Here is a 19249-nt window from a genome sequence, read left to right on the forward strand (position 1 = left end):
AACAAGCACATGAAGAAATGTTCAAAATCCCTAGACCTGAGAGAGATGCAAATCAAGACAACCATGAGATATCATCTCACTCCAGTAAGACTAGCAAAATTTAACAGAACAGCAAGCAACAAATGCTGGCGAGGTTGTGGAGAGACTGGAACCCTTATTCACTGTTGGTGGGAGTGTAAAATGGTGCAACCACTGTGGAAAGCATTGTGGCGCTTTCTCAAAAAGTTGCAAATAAAGATACCATTTGACCCAGCAATTCCACTACTGGGAATATACCCTAAAGAGACCATAAATGACATCCAAGTAGATATATGTATACCCATGTTTATCGCGGCTTTGTTTACAATAGCAAGAAGTTGGAAACAACCTAAATGCCCATCAACAAACGAATGGGTAGAGAAGCTGTGGTATATTCGCACAATGGAATACTATGCTGCATTGAAGAACAAGGAACTCATGCAATATTATTCAAAATGGTTGACCCTGGAGGACATAATGCTGAGTGAGGTATCTCAGTCACAAAGGGACAAATGCTATATGGTGCCACTGTTGTAGAATAGACTGGGCATTGGGGTGGCGTAAGACTGAGAAAAACTGGATGAAACATGTTTACAGCATTGAAGTCTATGGGGGAGAGAATAGTCTAAAAGTATTATATTTTAGGGCATTATTTTTATCGTAGGAATACACAATGAGGGTTGCAGAGTGGATTATATTTGGGGCTAGGGGGTGGGGTTTGGGGAGGCGTGGGGGGATTGTGTACCAATGAGGGAGTTTTTCTTTTGCTTTTCAAGGAGAGGAGCAAACGGGACGGGGGGGAGGGGTTTGTGCGCGGAGAAGGGTGCAACAATGAATGAATGGAATTCCAAAATCTGTGTAGATGTTCATTGAAATAATAAACAAACTAAATTTTAAAAATAAAAGATGTAGATGAGAAGGTATAGAACAGATTTTTGGGTTTGTTTTGATTGCTTTCCCCAGTCATGCTGACTTTAATTTTCAGTTAGAATGACACTTGCAGGTAGGTAACCGACCCCCTCCCTTTAAATAGGATGTTGGTTACCCCAGCCCAAGTGAATCTCAATAAAACACGTCCCAAAGCGTATCTGAAATAAGTGCCCAGGTCTGCATAGTTCTGAGGACACCTGACTCCCTCTTGTGGCTAAAATAAATTATTTGTATTAGCAGTGTCCTTGTACCCTGGGCCATGCTGCTGAAAAGAAGCCAATCATTCTTAGCTACATCTTGAGATTTTAGCTTTTTCTTCTCAGTTATCTTAAGTGGGAAATAAGATATATTGTCCTGACCAACTGTGAAAGAGATGTCATCTGGCTTTGTTATCTGTTAGTAGCCGGTAAGAAGTTGCCCTTCTAACCCAAAAGCTGAGCCTCTCTGGTGGTTCCAATCCACCTGCAGCTCTTTGGAAGAAAGACATACAATTTCCTCTTGAGGGATTTACAACCTGAGATATGTACTGGGGGTATGGCTGAGTCAGTCTGACTTGGCACTAATGAGCTTCAATTTATCCTTTCTCTCAGTTCTTACTGGAGTGGAGGTGGAGTGTCTCACTGTTGTTCTCAGGAGTGAATGTTCTTCTGCTTATTATCTGCCTATAAAAATCTTAAGGAATAAATGGACAAAAAAAAATGTCACCTAGGTAAAATGGTCAGATTGCATGTTTGGGTTTTTTGTTTTGTTTTCTTTTTTTCTGGAAGAAAAATTTAATTTGTTGATTGAGTTTGATGTGTAAAATAATGAGTGAAAGATCCATCAAAGGTGGGAAGAGTCTTAGTGCTAACAAACCATGAGGAGCAGATATTGAAAATTTACCCCCAGATCTTGAGTTTATTTCTAATTTATTTTTTGTGAATTTTACTTATTTAAAAAATGATAGTTTTATCATTTTATCAGAGATATTTTGTTACATATATATGTTTTACATATATATATGTAATTTTAATGAAGATTTACAAAGAGATTGATTTTTATTCATTCCTGCATGCACACTTTTCCTCATTCCCCCCACCATGATCTTTGTAATGATTGTCTTTTTCTAGATTATCATACACTTAATTTCTTATCACCCATTCCTTTCAGATTGTCTTTCATGCCAGTGGATTATCCATCTACTCTTTTGCCACTCTCTCTACCCTTCATATTGATATTATTATTCTGGCAGTTGTTTTGTGAAATATTTGTCCTTTTGAGACTGAATTATTTCACTGAACATAATGTCTTCCAAACTCATCCATGTTGTATAGTGTTTACGTTCATTGTTTTTCAACACTGTGTAATATTCCATTGTGTGAATGCTTCATAGTTTCTCCATCCATTTAGTTGTTGATGATCACTTGGGCTGCTTCCAACTCTGCTGTGAATAAAGCTGTTATAAATGTGGGTGTACATATATCTGCATTGCAGTTCTGATTTCTTTGGAATTTAGTCTCTGTAGTGGAATAGCTGAGTCAAATGGTATTTCTATTTTCAACTTTTTGAGGAAGCATCAGACTGCCCTCCATAGAGGTTGTATCATTTTAAATTCCCACCAAGCAGTATATGAGAGTTCTGATCTCTCAGCATCCTCACCAGTATTGATTGTTGTTTGTTGCCCTGCTGAACATTGCTGTTGGTCCTGCAGTGAGATGATGCCTTATTGTTGTCTCGGATTGCATCTCTCTGATAGCTAGTGATTTTGAGAATTTTTTCTCATGTGTTTCTTGGCCATCTGACTTTCTTTGATCAACCATCTGCCAACAATTGAAGCAAGGTTAACACTTCATACCATACACAAAATCAACAGAGTGGATCAGGGATGTGGGGGTAAACCGCCAAACTAGGGATCATCAGAGGAGAAGATAGGAACAGATTCAGAAGTGCTTATCTGTGGTGTGAATGGACTTTCAAGTGTAACTACAAACCTACAACCAGGAGAGGATAAAATAGTTAAATAGGCCCTTCTAAAGTTCAAATCCTTGTGTACATCAAAAATCTTCTCCAGAGTATAAAAGGAAGCTAATAGACTGAAAACAGTATTTGGCAGAGACATATTTAATTAGGGATTCAATATTTAAAATTTATAGGCTATTCCAGCCCATCAACAAGAAAAAGACAAACAACCCAATCACACAGTAGGCAGAAAAGAGAGATTTTCTTTAAAACAAACAAACAAACAAACAAATTGAATGCCTGGCTTCTTATACAAAATTCAGAACATTTAGCTACAGAGAATCCAGATTGTCTCCTGAAATCAGTTGGGCAACAGCTGTCCATTTGAAAGCAAAAGCACCTTGGGTAGTACAAATGGCTGAGCACTTAGCTGTTAGCCAAAAGGTTTATAGTTTAAACACACTCAGAGGTGCCTTGGAGGATAGACCTAGTGATCTGCTTATGGAAGATCCTTAGAAGCCTTAGAAGAGTAGTTCTCTACACTCCTGTGGATGCCATGAGTCCAAACCAACTTAATGACAACATTTAAAGAAACAGGACACCCTGCAATTAACCTCACAGCCCTCTATTTTCTACACTCTTATGATTGACCTATTTCTGTCATTTTGTACCTACTTGACTCCTGTTGACATTGAATTTGTGTCTTTAGACAATATAAACATGTTCTGTCCTCAGTGGAATGGGAATCTCAGTGAAATGACAAAGGAATTTGGGGGCAGGGAGTTGTGAACAGAGAGACATCAGACGTATGGCCATGTGTTAATGCATCTCAACTTACTGTAGAGATAGAGAGTGGCAAAAAATGCAGAAAACCCAAAGATTCATAGATTCATCCATCATTATTTACTTTAGGCAGTTTCTATGAGAAAATGTGTTTTTACTGGGTGAGTGAATGTGCACTACTGATTATTCAGTTTGATTATGCCTGGCCTATTTAGGTTGTAAACTCTTAGAAGTCAGATTTTCTGCTCTAGTTCTTTTTCGGTTTAATTCCTTTTCCTCCCATCACCAGCAAAATGAAATCTCATCAGCTAACACACATTTTAGAGTTGTGTTCAAGTGAAAGTTTCACCACTGACTCACTGCTGAGTCTTTTCCGTTGTCTGAAAATTATGGAACTCTGTGACACTGTTAGGGGAGCTTTGACAGGTAAAGACTGAGCCTCTCTGGTGGTTCAAATCCACTGTCAGTCACTTGGGAGAAAAATGAGTAGTCATCTCTGCATTTGGCAGCTTCAAACTCAACAGAAGGCCAGCTATAAGGTGCTTGGTTCCGGGTCCATGGAAATGGTTGCATTTTCAATTTTTAGTATGTCTTTGATTTTCTTTTTCTTTTTCAGGATTTAGAACGAGACGGCGCCATGTCCTCATGGAACCCACAGGCCCGGCAGGACATTGCCCTCATTTGGTGGAATCTGTTCCTTGTGAAGATCCTATATGCTATCGATGGCTGGTATCTGAAGGGATCTGCATCCCCGATCATGGAAAATGTGGCCTGGGGCATCGTATCCTGAAGGCCATCTGCCAAAATGACCATGGTAGGAAGCAGTAACACAGAGTGTTGTGAAGTGGTGTGAACCAAATGCTGCATTGCCATGCTATGACAGGAAATACAAAATGTTAGCAAGGCTTTGAATCATATGAACCTGTTGAATGACCTGAAAATAATCCAGAAAATGAGAGGAAGTTACGAAGTATTCATAAGTTCAGCATGCAATATGAGCTATCACATTCTCTCACTTGTCTTTGTTCCTTCTTTCCTTGTAATTGCTTCTACAATTAGCCAAATGTATATATTTTTCAATTCAAATAATTGATTTTCACTTGAAACTGGAAGGTTGACTTCTGAGTAGAGGGCAAGAGTAGAAAACTCATATAAAACCTGAAAACTCAACCCACTTCTGTCAGGTCACTTCCAATTCATAACCACCCTGCGGTGGATGCTTGGGCTTGTGTGACCGCACATACTAGTGGGTTGAGTTTAGTGTGGATTCAGAGAGCTGACTTATAGTTTTCTTTACTTTGTGTGTGTGTGTGTGTGTGTGTGTGTGTACTATCAAATCAGATCTGACTGGTACACGAGGAGATTGCCCCCTCCTTCTCCAGCAGAGCATCTGGTAGATTTGAACTGCATGCCTCTGGGATTGCAGTGCAGTTTCTCGCCACTAGGCCACCAGAGCTCCCTAAGAGAGTTGACTTCTTGGCCAATAATCTCATACTCCATGGTACTATTCCACCAAAACTTATTAAATTGAAGTAACATCTAGAATTAATTAGTAGCAGAGGCCAAAAAGATTATTTTTTATTGTCTTTCTTTGAAGTTATTGTTACATACTGTGGAGTTATAGCTGAACCCTCTGTGGGTTTTCAGAGGCAGTAAATTACTTGGAAGGAAATGGTCTCTTTTCTTCCCCACAGAGAAGCTGGTAGTTCGAACTGCCTGCCTTCGGACTGGCAGCTCACCTCCTTACAACTAAGTCAGCTGTTTGAGGAATGGATAAGAAAGAGGGATGAATAGGAAAAAGTAAACACAGGGTGCAAGTGCAAAAAGTAATGTTGCATTGTGGAAACTGCAGTTTCTGCCAGTGCTCCAAAACAACATATATATATACACATACATGATTGAATTTTTCTCTGTGAGCTTTTTTACAAAACCCAGAATAAAAATGGATAACATGAAACTGCACTTTAAATTAAAGCAGATTGGAATTCATCTCTACCATTCACCATTTAGATGCCCTCAAGAAGACGATTTAACTTGCGTAAATGTCCTTTCTTGCATTGTAGAATTAGCTATGTAGTGCTACTTTGGCAGAAATACCATGAGTGGGTGACTTGCACACAGAACTTTTTTCTTTCACTGCTCAGAAAGCTAGAAGTTATCTAATTCAAGCTGCCTGCTCTTGGGGAAAGCTTTCTCTCTTGTTCAGCTCTAGAAGAAAGCCTTATCTCCTTTCAGCTTCTGTGCAGTCCTTGGAGTTCTCCATATATCTAGGCATCAGTCTTACTTTGGCCCCAGGAGGCTCCCAGTGGAGGGAACTGTGTTGAAAGGGCATGCTCTGCCCCTGGCTCTTTATTCTTGGAAGTATGGAGGCCCATCCTTTCCCTACTCACTTTTCTTTTGTTTCTTGATTCATAAAAGGTTTTGGAAGCACCTCTTTGTGAAGATTTGTCTTAGTTGGGTCAGGATTCTGGTAAGATTCCCGCACCTAATCCTTTCACAACTAATTGGCTAATGAGATCATGGGGATCATTTGTGTTATTTTGATGTTAGGTATCATTGACTGTGTTCTAACTTGTAACTACAGGTTGTTACAAAGTGAGAAGTTACAAAGGGTAGTTACAGTGAAGACTCTACAAGATGGATTGACATGTTGACTGTAACCATGGGCTAAAGTGTATCAGAGATGAAGAGGATGGCACAGGATAGGGCAAGGTTCAAGTGCATTGTTTATAGTATGTCTGTGAGTCATAGTTGACTTAAACAGCACCTAGGAACAGCATGTTCAACAGAAAGGGTTATTACCAAGTGCTGTGTCATCTTCACTCTTGTTGTACTTGAACTGATTGTTGCAGTCACGGTGCCAATGCATCAATTAAGGATCTTCCTCTTTTTCAGTGTCCTCTGCTATACCAATCATATTGACTTTTCCAAGAACTTGCTCCTCCTGTTAACTGGCCCAAAGTGTGTGAGACAGTATCTTGCCATCCTTACTTTCAAGAAACATCCTGTCTACAGGGCTTCCAAAATAGATTTGTTTGTTCTTTTGGCAGTGCATGGTACATTCAGTTATTCTTTGCCAACACCACAAAAAGACATTAACTGTTCTTTAGTCTTCAATGAATAATCACTGTCCAATTTTCACATGTAGATGCCGTAATTGAAAATGTTGTTATTATGTGCCCTCGAGTCACCTGCAACTCATTGAGACCTTATGTACAACAGCCCTAAAAGCAGCTCTATCCTGTGTCAATCTCACTGTCTCCAACACACCTATCCCCATTACCCCAGTCACTAAATCAGTCCATTTCATAGAGGGTCTTCCCCTCCTGCGCTGTCTCTCCACCCTCCCAAGCATGATGTCCCTCTCCAAGGACTGGTCCCTCCTTACAACATGTTCATAGTGTGTCAGATGAAGCCTCAGAATCCTTGCCTCCAAGGATCAGCCTGGTTTAACCTTCTCTAAGACAAACGTGTTCTATCTCTTAGCAGTCCATGCTATATTCAATACTCTTTTTCCAGCACCACAGATCAAAATACCTTGCTGTAAGTCAGACTCATCTTAGTCCTCAAAGTAATATTTACAGAATTTACAGATCTATTCTGAAGTATAATACTGTCACTAATAAGTTAATATCCATACACAAACAAAGAAAGCCTGATTAGTCATATTTATACACCAACATCTAAAGTCAAGAATGAAAATATTAAAAATTTCTATGAATGTCTATAATCTTAAGTGGCTCAAACTTGGGGTAAAAATGCATTAATAATTAGATAATTGTGTTGAAAAAGTTGAAATGTGAAGGAGATTAAAGTTGATGGGAAATATAGCATTGGTGATAGAGAACAAGACTGAAGAATACTGTTGTTGTTGTTGTGTGCCATTGAGTAGGAACCAACTCATAGCTGACTACCCAGTGGGTTTTCAGAGGCAATTTAACTGTAAGAGAGGAGATTGCCCGTCTTTTCTTTCTTGGTATAGCTGGTGGATTTGAACCCTGTGCCTTCAGGATTACAGCTCAGTTTCTTACCGTTAGGGTGCCAGAGCTCTCTGGTGAGCTAGAGAAGCAGAGTTCCCTGGTGAGCTAGAGAACAAAATTGAAGAATATAAAATAGTATTTTCTCATGACCAATGACTAACTGAATGAAAATACATTTAGCAAAACATAAATGGCCACTCTCCTTATAAACCACACTGGATGTAATCCACAGGAATGAAATTGCTTACATTTGTGCAGTGAGACCATAAAAAAACTCAATATCATCAATTAGAACCAGGGCAGCAGCTAACTTTGGAATAGACCATCACTTACTCATATTCACATTAAATATGAAGCTAGAGAAAATGAAAACACGTGTACGAGAGCCAAAACACAAACTTTAGAACATTTGAATTTGGTGTGCTGATCATTAATGACTGAAGACCAGGTGATTCATGAAATGATCTAGAGAACAACATAAATGAAGAAAATACAAAGTCTTTAAAAAAACAAAAATTGAAAACCAAAATCATTGTCCAAAGAGACTCTGAAATTTGTTTTAGAATTCCTAGAACTAGTAGCTAAAGCAAATAGAAGAAATTAAATAAGAGAGCTGAACTAGAGATCCCAAAGGAGAGATTATGAAGACACAGAAAGTGTTATCATGAATGTGTCAAAGCCTGTAGTTAGACCATCATATGATCCTTACATATTACACATATCTTGATATGAAAAAAATGAAGAAGACTTAAGCCTTGTCTTGCAATACTGAAGAATTCTAGGGGCAAAATCCTGAACGATTCAGGAAACCTCAAAAGAAGAAACACATTGTCACTGTATCGCAAAGAATTGGTTCATGGTCATCATTCTAAAGGTATTCAATCAATGGTGTTGTAGGAAGATGTCTAAGACAGTAAAGGCACTGGTGTAAAACAAGGTTTCCAGAATTTATAGACTCTGAGCAATATTTCTACAAGTGAATGAAGCTCTGAATATGCTCATTTGCCTGGAATTAAAAAAAAATAGATAGCAACTGGCCAGCCATCTGGAAGAGATCTATACATGTCTCCTTTCAAAGAATGATGATCCAACAAAATGTAGAAATTACTGAGCAACATAGTTGATAGAACACGTAAGTAAAATCTTACTGAAGAGAATTTAAAAATTATTGAAACAGTGCATTGACAAGAATTACCAAAAATTTGGGATGGATCCAGAAGAGGGTGTGGTGTGGAGAAATTATTATGTAACAATCATATTATATCATGATGCCCAATGCACTGAGAATCACGGCCTACCCAAACACAAATTTGGGGGCACAATTCTATACATGACATGGGAATAATGAGTATAACGCCTTACTTTTTAGAGTGTGAAACTTGACTGAATTCTAGAAAATGACTGGTGAAATGTCTGTCATATAACCAATCATTCAGAATACACTATAAGCTTATTTTATTTATGTATTTATTGTCATGCTTTGCCCCAGAAGAGTCATGTAAAGATTATTCCTCTATAAACTGAAAAAATAATAATAATGAAAATTAGAATAGCAATAACTATACCCTCCTTCTAATCTCCAGCTGAGGAAGCAGGAAGGCATTTGTTAGTTGTGAACCAAGGCCAATGAGCCTTTTGTCATCTCCCATGGGTGGCTTGGTGTAATAATACAGTGTGGCCTCGGGGCTGGTGATTGCTTTCACAATAAGCACTGTACCTCTTACAGTAATTGTAGAGGTATCAACTTAACCATATTGCAGCAATTCTAGAGCTGTATTGCTCATTTCTGTGAAATGACTAATTTTCAGCTTTTGACCTACCCACTCAGCTGCTCTGGAGAGAGACAACAATATATACCTGTTGGTATCAGCTCTGTGAAGTCTCCATGTTTTTTAAATACCTGGATGACTTTTTCATCATTTGCGGGGCAATAGCCACAGTCATGGCTTTAGGTACACGCTGGCCTCCTGATAGCTGTGGTGGTCTTTTTCCCACTGAGAAGTTGAAAATGTGGTCTGCTGACCCTTTCATGATTCAGCTCCTATGTGATTCTGAATGGTTAGTGATAGAGGTTGGCAGCGGAGTGCACTCGTTTTGCTCTCACATATCATCAAGGTCTTTTCATAGTTACAGGAATTGACAGAACTGTTGATGTTCCTTTCAATACCTGAAGGGACAAAAAAGTTCTGAAACATAGTTTATCTGTTTCTTGTGACATTTACCCCCATTGGTAAGAGTTCATAGTTTGTTTTCATCACTCAGTTTTATTAAATGCTTTTTAGACCTTTTGTTTCCCAAATTATCCATGGCTAAATGTATGTAACCAAAGGATATAAGGTTTTCTAAATTAACACACACATACACACATGCACGTATATGTTGTTGTTAAGTGCCCACTGAGTTGAGTGTAACTCAGAGTGACTCTGTCTCTGTGAACCGTACCCTGTCCTGAGCCAACCTTACCATTTCTAAGACACTTGATCCCATAGTCACAGTCACTGTGTGAAATCATCTCATTGAGGCTCTTCCTCTCTTGTGCTGGTCTTCTATCTTTCCAAGCATGATGTCCTTCTCCAAGGACTGGCCACTCCTGACCACATGACCAAAGTATGTGAGACAGGGTTTCACCATCCTTGCTGGTTTCACTCTCTCCAAAACAGACCTTTTTGTTCTCTTGACAGTTCATGGTATTCTCGGCACTCTTCTCTAGCACCACAAGTCAAAGGCATCAATTCTTATATCCTCTTTAGTCATTATCCAGCTCTCAAATGTATAGCAAGCAATTGAGAAGACCATGGCTTGGATTAAGTGCATCATAGTCTTTAGACTGACATCATTGCTCTTTAGCACTCTGGAGAGGTCCTTCACAGGGTTTTCTATAGGGAAGTAGATAGTCATGTCCTTTCCCCGTGATGCCTTTTTTTTTTAACCCAACTTTTCAATGAGTGGTTGAACGAAGATCATTTGCCCAACTTAGGAATATTCTCTTGCCATTAGTTGTTTATTGGCAATATTAGCTTAGAAACACAATCTTTGTCTTATTATTGTTGTCATAGACTCTTATGTCAGAACTGACTCATAGCTGACCCTCTCTAGGGTTTCCAGAGGCAGTAAATCCCACCAGAGAAGACTGATCATCTTCTTCCTGTGGAGTAGCTAGCGGATTTGAACTGCATGCCATTGGATTGGCAATGCAACTTCATACCACTAACTAAGCCACCAGAGTTCCCCTGTGTGTCTTTTTAGTACCAGAGAACATGGGTATGTGATCTTTCCTTCAGAGTAAAGCCACCATGGAGCTTGTAACTAATGAAATAGTAATGTAACTTAAAAAATACTTAAAATATTAAGCAAAAAACAAATCCACTGCTATGATTCTGATTTATTAGGACTCTGTTGGTCAGAGATGAATTACTCCATTGATTTCCATGGCTTTGAATCTTTATGATAACAGACCACCTCATCTTGTACCCATGGAGTCACTGATGAGTTTGAATGACCAACTTTTTTATTAGGAGCCAAATACTTAAACCACTACACTACAAGAGCTCCTTGGAGGGGGACAAAAAGACCATTTAGGGTCCCTGGAAATAGAATTTTTACTAAGGTGTGACTGATCCAGGCCATGGTCTTCGTAATTACTTGCTATGCATCTGCAAGCTGCATAATAACTAAAGATGATAGAAAAAGGATCAATGCCTTTGGAGTTGTAGTGTTGGAGAAGAGTGTTGAACATACTGTGGGCTGCCAGGGGAACAAACAGGTCTGTCCTGCAGAGGGTGAAACTGAAGGACCCCCGAACCGCTGGTCCTGTTCTGTCCCGAGTGGACGGCGAAGACCCAAGACTCCAAGACACCGACTTGATGCAACAGCAAGAGATAAGAGGTTTATTGCGGAGCTCCGACTCTTATCTCTGGCAAGAGATAGAGGAGCCGACCCCGAGCAGACAAAGTTGGGTTTTTTTATACACTTTAGGGGGATACAACTGAGTATCAGCTTCTCATTGGGTGATGAAAGCACAGTTTGAATTCATTGGTTCAGTGTTCGCTCAGGGTTTACACAGCATTTTTGCACGTAGCACTTGCGGCAGTCACGTAGCACATGTAGCAGTTAGATAGATCTTTAACTATAGGGTGGTGACACAAATTCTTAAGTATACAATGAGTTCAAACTCCAGGGCAGTGGAAAAGCACAAGATACATTGGTTATCAGTCGAGAAACATCTGCTTGTTTGCCCTGCCTTTTAGTTAGTTATTTTTGAAATACTGTTGCCCTGGATACATGGGTGTGGGGCTTTACTCGAGACAATGGAAAAATTCTTGAGTTTAACTTAGCTGAGAACTATAGAAACCTGAGTTTAATTCAGCTGAGAACTATAGGGACTATTTTAATTTCAATCTTTTCAAAACCAAGCTGTTCTCCGGAGGAAAGGATTTTCAAACTCTGTCTCACATGTTCTGGGCATGTGGCCAGGAGGGATCAGTCCTTAGAGTAGAACATCAGGCTTGGAAGAGTGGAGGGACAGTACTGGAGAGGAAGACCCTGGAGGAGATGGATAGACTCAGTAACTGGAGCTATGAGAGTAGGGCTGTCAGAGACAATGAGATTGGCTCAGTATAGGGCAGGGTTCAGAGCTAATGTACATAGGGTCTGTATGAGTCACAGGCGATTCAATGGCACATAACAACACCACCACTCAACCCTATTTTGAATGAGCTCTGGTGATGCAGTCCTTAGTGAGTTGTGTTGTTAGCCCATATGCGGATCCTCATTGTCAGTTCAAATTCATCATTGACTCCTCAGTACAAAGATGAACAATCTCCTTCTGTGTGATTTAGTCTTGAAACCCACTGGAGAATCATCTATGTGTCTGTTCCAACCCAAGTCTGATGAGTGAGGGAGTGAATCCTTATTTAAAGCACTGGAGGGATGTGGTCAGTAACATAATCAAGCTGTTAACCAAAACATATCCAGTTGGAATCCACCAGAGGCTCTTTGGGAGAAAAATTGGCAATTTCCTCCTGTAAAGATTTAAAGCCCCAGAGACCAGATGGGGAATAATTATGAGCCAGAACTGACTCTACAAATGAAATGGATTTGTTTGCTAGTTGTTGTTATGTGCCGATGAGTCAAATACAACTCACAGTGACCCTGGAACAACAGTTCTTTTCCTATCATCATATTCATTTTTCGGCTCTCAGAGGCATAGCAGATAATGTTGCCCATTGGCTCAGTGGTGAAGAGTTTTGTTTTTTTCCATGTTTAGATGCAATTTGTATTGAACACTCCTTAATCCTCCAAAGCAATCATCTCAGGTTTTCCTCCCTTTCAGCAGGCAAAGTTGTATCCTCTGCATAACACAAGTTGTTGATGAATCTTCATTAAATCATGATGCCACACTTTTCTTCTTAAAGTCGAGATTCTTGAATGATTGGCTTAGAAAATAGATTGAACAGGTGTGGAGAAGAATACAGCCCTGACACAAACCTTTCCAGATTTTAAACTAGGCAGTGCTCCTTTGCACTGCTTTGACAACAACTTCATGGCCTAGGTATAAATTTCATATAAGCATAACTAAATGCTCTAGAATTCCTATTCTTGTCAGTGGGAATTGTAGTTGATCTATACTGTCAAATACCTTTGCATAGTCGGTGAAACACAAACTTTTTTTTTCTTCTCTGCATTCAGTTAAGACCTACTTGACATCAGCAGTGATATCCCTGGTAACATGGTCTTTTCTAAAACCCAGCCAGAATGCCCGGCAGTTTTCCGACAGTATACCATTCTAGCCATTTTTGGATGATCCTCAGCAATATTTTGCGTGCATGTCATATTAATGATAGTATTAAAGAATTTCCACAATTCTGCTGGATCATCTTTCTTGGGAATGGGAAAAGCATGGATCTCATCTAGTCAGTTGGCCGGGTGTCTGTCTTCCAAATTCCTCAGCATAGGTTGGTGAGCACATCCAGGGCTGCATCTTTTAGTTGGAACATGTATGTTGGTATTCTATTGATCCTGGGCCTTAATTTTTTGCTGGTTTCTTTCATGAAGCTTGGACGTGTGTCTTCATCATTATTGATTATCATATGCTACTTCCTGATTAGGTCCATCCTTTCCTTGTCTCATACATGGAGTTGGTTAATGTATTAATCTTTTTGACAGCAATTGAAATGGAAAACTACCACCACCACCACCACCATGTGAGTTAAAGAATGTCTTCTGCCTTGGAATTTTTATCTGTTTTACCACCTTTGCTTCCTGCTCTTTCATACTTTGATTTATTTCTAATGTTCTGATTATATTAAAACAAAATGTGTTAGTTCATGCTATTAGTTTCCAGGAAAGAAATTGTATAACAGATTCTATGAATCAGTGTCCTGCCTTCTGGTTCTTTTACTAGTGGGACATATTTGCTTCCACCCCTCTAACAGTATCCTGTCATCACTGTGAGTGAATCCAAGTCTCCTGAGTAAGGGGAATACAGAAATTTTTCTTGTGTTATTGACAAGTCAACTCTATATACATCAAAGGGGACAAGTTGAAATATAAAATGAGAGTGACATATAATGCAAGCCCCCCATACATTTCTTTAAATTTATAGATATTTTCCCCACTAACACAACCCTGCCTGCTGAAACTGAGGAGGACCTGAAGCTCTTGCTGCAGAAGATCAAGGACTGCAGCCTTCAATATGGATTGAAGCTCAACATCAGGAAAACAAAGATTCTCACCACTGGGCCAATTGGCAGCATCAGTATGAATGGTGAAGAGATTAAGATAGTTAACAGTTTTAGTTTGCTTAGCTCCACAGTCAACACTCTTCATACACAGCAGCCAGGAAATCAAGAGATGAATTGCATTGAGAAAGTCAACTGTCAGGGACCTCTCCAGTGTACAGAGCAACGACGTCAGGCAGGAGACTAAGGTGCTCTTGATCTGGGCTATAGTCTTCACAATTGTGTGCTATGCATCGAAGAGCTAGACAGTGACTAGTGATGATAGAAAGAGAATTGATGCCTTTGGGCTGTGGTGCTGGAGAAGAGAGTTGAACATACAAACCATAGACTGCTAGGAGAACAAACAGGTTTGTCCTGGAGAAGGTGAAGCTGGCCTGCTCCTTGGAATCAAGGATTCTAAAGCTCTGTCTGACATACTTTGGGCGAGGGGCATCATGTTTGGGTAAGTGGAGGGATGGTGTAGGGGAGGAAGACCCTTGATGAGAGGATCGATTCAGTGATTAGGGTAGTGGGGGTAGGTGTGTCAGAGACAGTGAGGTTGGCACAGTATAGAGCAGGTTTAGGGCTGTTGTACATAGGGTCACTATGAGTCACTACTTGTGGCACATAGCAACAACAATATTTTAAACATTGTCTCAATCCTGTAGCTGGTTTGTTGTGGCTGAATTTCACTGGCATTTGCTGCAGACTTAACCACTGTGATAATATCTTCTCAGAGTGGACAGGGGGTGTTCTCATCATATCAGGACAATGGCCAGTGCTCAGGCTCTAATTCCAGTGATGTTGCATCGGTATCTGAGGCTGTACATCAATATGGGAGGTGCTTTCCTGCTTTTGTCTCTTGGAGCATCTGGTGGATCGAAGCTGATGAATTTTAGGTTATAAAAGTGATATGTTAATGCAGTACACCACAAGGTCTCTTTGAAGAGTGCCCAGTGGCTCACAAGTGACCACTATTTATCATCTTTTATGGTTCCATAGTGCAGAGTGGGCCAACATTTCTGTTGGGTCATTGGACAGACCTTGAAAACTCTCCTACTCCTTTATCTTATAATATCCTGCATTCTATGAAAAATGTAAGTGTATATTTCTGCAAACATCTCTATTCAGGGATATTTCAGGGTAGATTCCGTGCTTGTGGAAAGCAAATACCAATGGCTGGTGACGAGTGTAATATTTCAGGAAGAACAGGATTCCCGTGCTGACAGGTGCATGGGATTTTGAGTTCTCAGTGTTGCTGCAGTGTCCTCTTGCATGTCCCTCCCCTTTTATCTTTTCTTTCATTGCTTCATTAGACTTTCCCCATGCAAATATTTTCTTTAAGCAATGGGCATATTAGTTGTTCATACCTTCTGTTTACTTAGTTGGATCTTTTTCTCTCTCTTTTCTTTCCTTCCAAGACTTTTCTAACTGCTGTTTCAGCACAATACTTATTTTCTTGTATTTTAAGAGGAGCCAGAAGTAGATTATTTATTAGTCATTTCTCTGACAGTAAGGTGTGTGCCCTGCAGTAAGTCAAACAACTAAAGAGACACGACCACATGAACGCTACCACTGAGGACACAGCGGCTGTAAAAAATTTTTGAATAAGAATTTTCTGTGAGTTTAACCAAGCAGTATCTTGTTGGAAATAAGTATGTAGTTCGGAAGATGATTATTTTGGAACAATGATAACAATTTGGAGATATGTTCTTTTTTACTAAATTATCATTTTTTGCTAATAATATTCATTTTCATGTGCCTCTATTCTGAGTAGGGAAAAGAAAAAGAATCCTACTTACTTTTGCATAAGGTGTGGGATTCTGAAAAATTGAAATGCCAATTGTTGAGAGGCATCGTAGGAACAAGGGTTAAAAATGGCCAAGCAGTGTATCTAATATTACAAATTCAGAGACATTATTGTGCGTGACAGTCATACTTAAAGGCTTGTAGCAAACACTGTTGTTTCCTGGCCAGATCCCCTTGCCCAATACCATTTCTATGCATGTCAGCTCACTTTCTAACTGCTATTATCCATATCCATTTGCCTGAGGAATTCCTCTGGCCCCTGGTGCCTGCTTTTCCTACATATACAGCCAGAAATGCCAGGAAATGAACAATCCCAGAGAGTGCCTTTAATAAGTGATTGAGAGTGGGTGCATAAATCCCCAGCTCCTTTGCCTGGCCCATGGAATAACCCAAAGGCACCTTGTTCTCTGTTATTTCCTTAAGTTCCCCGGTGAAATGGAGCTTCAATTGCGTGTGATTAAACTAAGACAAAGATGCTGTCTTAGGCTAGATTCTCCAGAGAAGCAGAACCTGTGAAGCGTATCTATGAGACATGCAGGAGGATTATACCATATTGATGAGCATTTCTAAAAATCACCTTCCAAAGAGGAAATGATACTGTCTCTCCTGAGAACTCACTCAATATTTTGAACTGTCATTATTTATCAATTACTTGAAAATATTCAAGAATTTCAAGATACTGTTTCTGTCCTTCTTGTGTAAACATAATTTTTTTTAAAAAAGTTAATGAATTCCATTTCTTTACTGGTTAGGTAATTTCAGTCACCTGCTATTCTCCTAAGACTAGAATTATTTACCAACAATGTAGTCATGTCATGACCCTCTGGGTAAGACTACACTATTATATATCTTGTTTTGCTGGATTGTAGAATGCAATGGTAAAGAAGTTCTTTTAGTGTAGTGACATGTTGTATTGTGACCTGTAAGGTCGATGGTTCGAATTTACCCGTAGATTCATTGGAGAATGATGAGCAGTCTCCTCTCATAAGGATGTAGAGCATGATAAACCCGCTGGAGGGTCTCCATGAGTCAGAGCTGAGGCAGGGACAACGGGGTTTGGTTTTGAAAGAATACAGTGGAATATTAGAAAGTACAAAAAAAGTAGGCCTCATTTAGATGCCTTAGTAATTTGTATAGGAAACAAGGGTTAGAAATGTCTGGAGAAAATGCCATTGCATCTTCTTTGTTATACATATGTATTTGTCAGACTGAACATGCATCACAGTACCTGGCAGATTTGTAAAGAGATGGATTGCTTGGTTTCATGACAGAATTTTTTTAATTGGTGGGTCTGAGACGTAGCTTAATAATTTGTAGTTTTGACAAGTATCCAGGTAATGTTAATGGTTCTGATTCAGGGACCAAACTCTGAGAACCACTATTCCAGGCATGGAGAAAGCTAAGGGCAGCCCTTCTTCATCCTAATGTAATAAAATGGAGGAAACCACGACCAGTGAAAGGCATACCTTACATTTAGAATCAACAATATTGATTATATTCTGCTGTTTTCTGTTTCTTGCTGGGGAAGTTATTATTGAAATTCGTAAGATATTTACTGCCTTTCTAGAAACAAGCAGTGAGTAAATATTCTTTTATTTCTTGATTGTTATCCACCTTATTTACTAAAAGATCAGATATTAGAAAGCAAAGATGCAGCATATGAGAGAGATGAGTTACTTAACTTTAGACGAGAGAATTTTCATTTTCAGCAAGCTACCTTTTTTCAGACCACCACCTGATAGCAGTTTGGTATCAGTGTCCTTACTAATGGAACTGTGGTGATGACAAATGCGCTGTATGGATTACATTTGGAAATGAACCTGACATTGCAGATGAAAGTGCTGATATGATCAGGCTACTACTATTCATGCCATAGGAAAATCAGACTGCAAAAGAGATTACATTTGAGAGTTCCTGTATCTAAGTGCCTCTTTCCCTTCCATTTGGAGGTTTTACAGTTAAATTAAAGGTGAAACTTTAATAATTTTTGTCATTCTGGGAAGCCAAAAGAGAAAAAAATAAAATAGCAACTCATTCCAATCAAAGCTTCCCCATCCATATTTGATGGGAAGGTAGAGAGTACAAATAAACTGGTGAGTCAATTTAAATGCTAAAAAGCGAACTGCAATGCAGCTTTAAATCTATTTATTGTATGTTGCCTATTGATAAACAAGTATTGTACTTTGAAGTACTTCTGATTTCTACTTTATTGCATACTTAGACATTATAAGATAGCTTTGGTCTTTTATTCTCTTCTATCAAGGAGCCTAAATAGATTACCATATTCATGTATGATGAGGTAGCTCACCAGTAGGTCACAGTGAGACTAAATATGGTCTGATTTTTCTAGTTTTTAATATCTAGAAATAACTAAGAGTAAATAGTTTCTTTTTTTCTTTTTTTTTTTTTTTAGTAAATAGTTTCTTGAATGTCGTTGTGTCCCTCACAGGAAGACTGTCTCCTTTGCGGTTGCTTCAGAAACATTTACTGGGCAATGTACTGTCCTATTTTATTTGATACAAGAAGCAAAATGAACCTTCGGTTGCACTGATACCTTAAAACATATTCAGATGATTAATCAGATCTGCAACTATGAAGGAAGAATTAATGTCATGTTGTTACTCTTGTCATCACTTTCAACTGACCTCTTGGATATATTCTATTAATTATTATGAGCTGGAGGACACAAAGAGGCAGTGGGGACATGGCAAGTGAAGAGTCAAAGGGAAGGTTCACAGGGGCATCATCCCAAGAAGGGGCGGAGGCGTTAGGTGAGGCCTGGGTTCTCATCTGGGGAGCCTGGTGCCCAGTGTGCACCCCACCCGTTATGCAAGATGGCTTTGTTGGGCAACAAGACCTTTATGTGGCTTTGAGGCAGAATGGCTGTTATGGCTGCAGGATGGGTTTGGTCTGTACCCTGGACTCACCAGGATCAGCATGACAGGGTGTCCACTCCCCTGCGGCTGGACAGGACCCTCATGCCCTCTCCCCCACTCTAAGCCAAGATCAAGGTCCTTCCCATCCCTGCAGCCCACAGAGCTTCACCAGCTGGCAGCAGAGGCAGGGGCGCTG

At 39.6% G+C, this 19249-nt stretch overlaps 1 protein-coding gene across 1 annotated transcript in view; it reads left to right on the plus strand.

Annotated features, from left to right (window-relative positions):
• THSD7B (thrombospondin, type I, domain containing 7B) overlaps positions 1 to 19249 on the plus strand; it is a 1033118-nt gene that overhangs the window by 190024 nt on the left and 823845 nt on the right. Inside the window, exon 6 of the mRNA XM_006894459.1 lies at positions 4286 to 4483. Within this exon, the coding sequence (XP_006894521.1) occupies positions 4286 to 4483 (198 nt within the window). The remainder of the gene's footprint in view (positions 1 to 4285; positions 4484 to 19249) is intronic.

Source organism: Elephantulus edwardii, unplaced genomic scaffold (assembly GCF_000299155.1).
Source record: "Elephantulus edwardii isolate Elephantulus edwardi_28Jun2011 unplaced genomic scaffold, EleEdw1.0 scaffold00143, whole genome shotgun sequence".
NCBI lineage: Eukaryota > Metazoa > Chordata > Mammalia > Macroscelidea > Macroscelididae > Elephantulus > Elephantulus edwardii.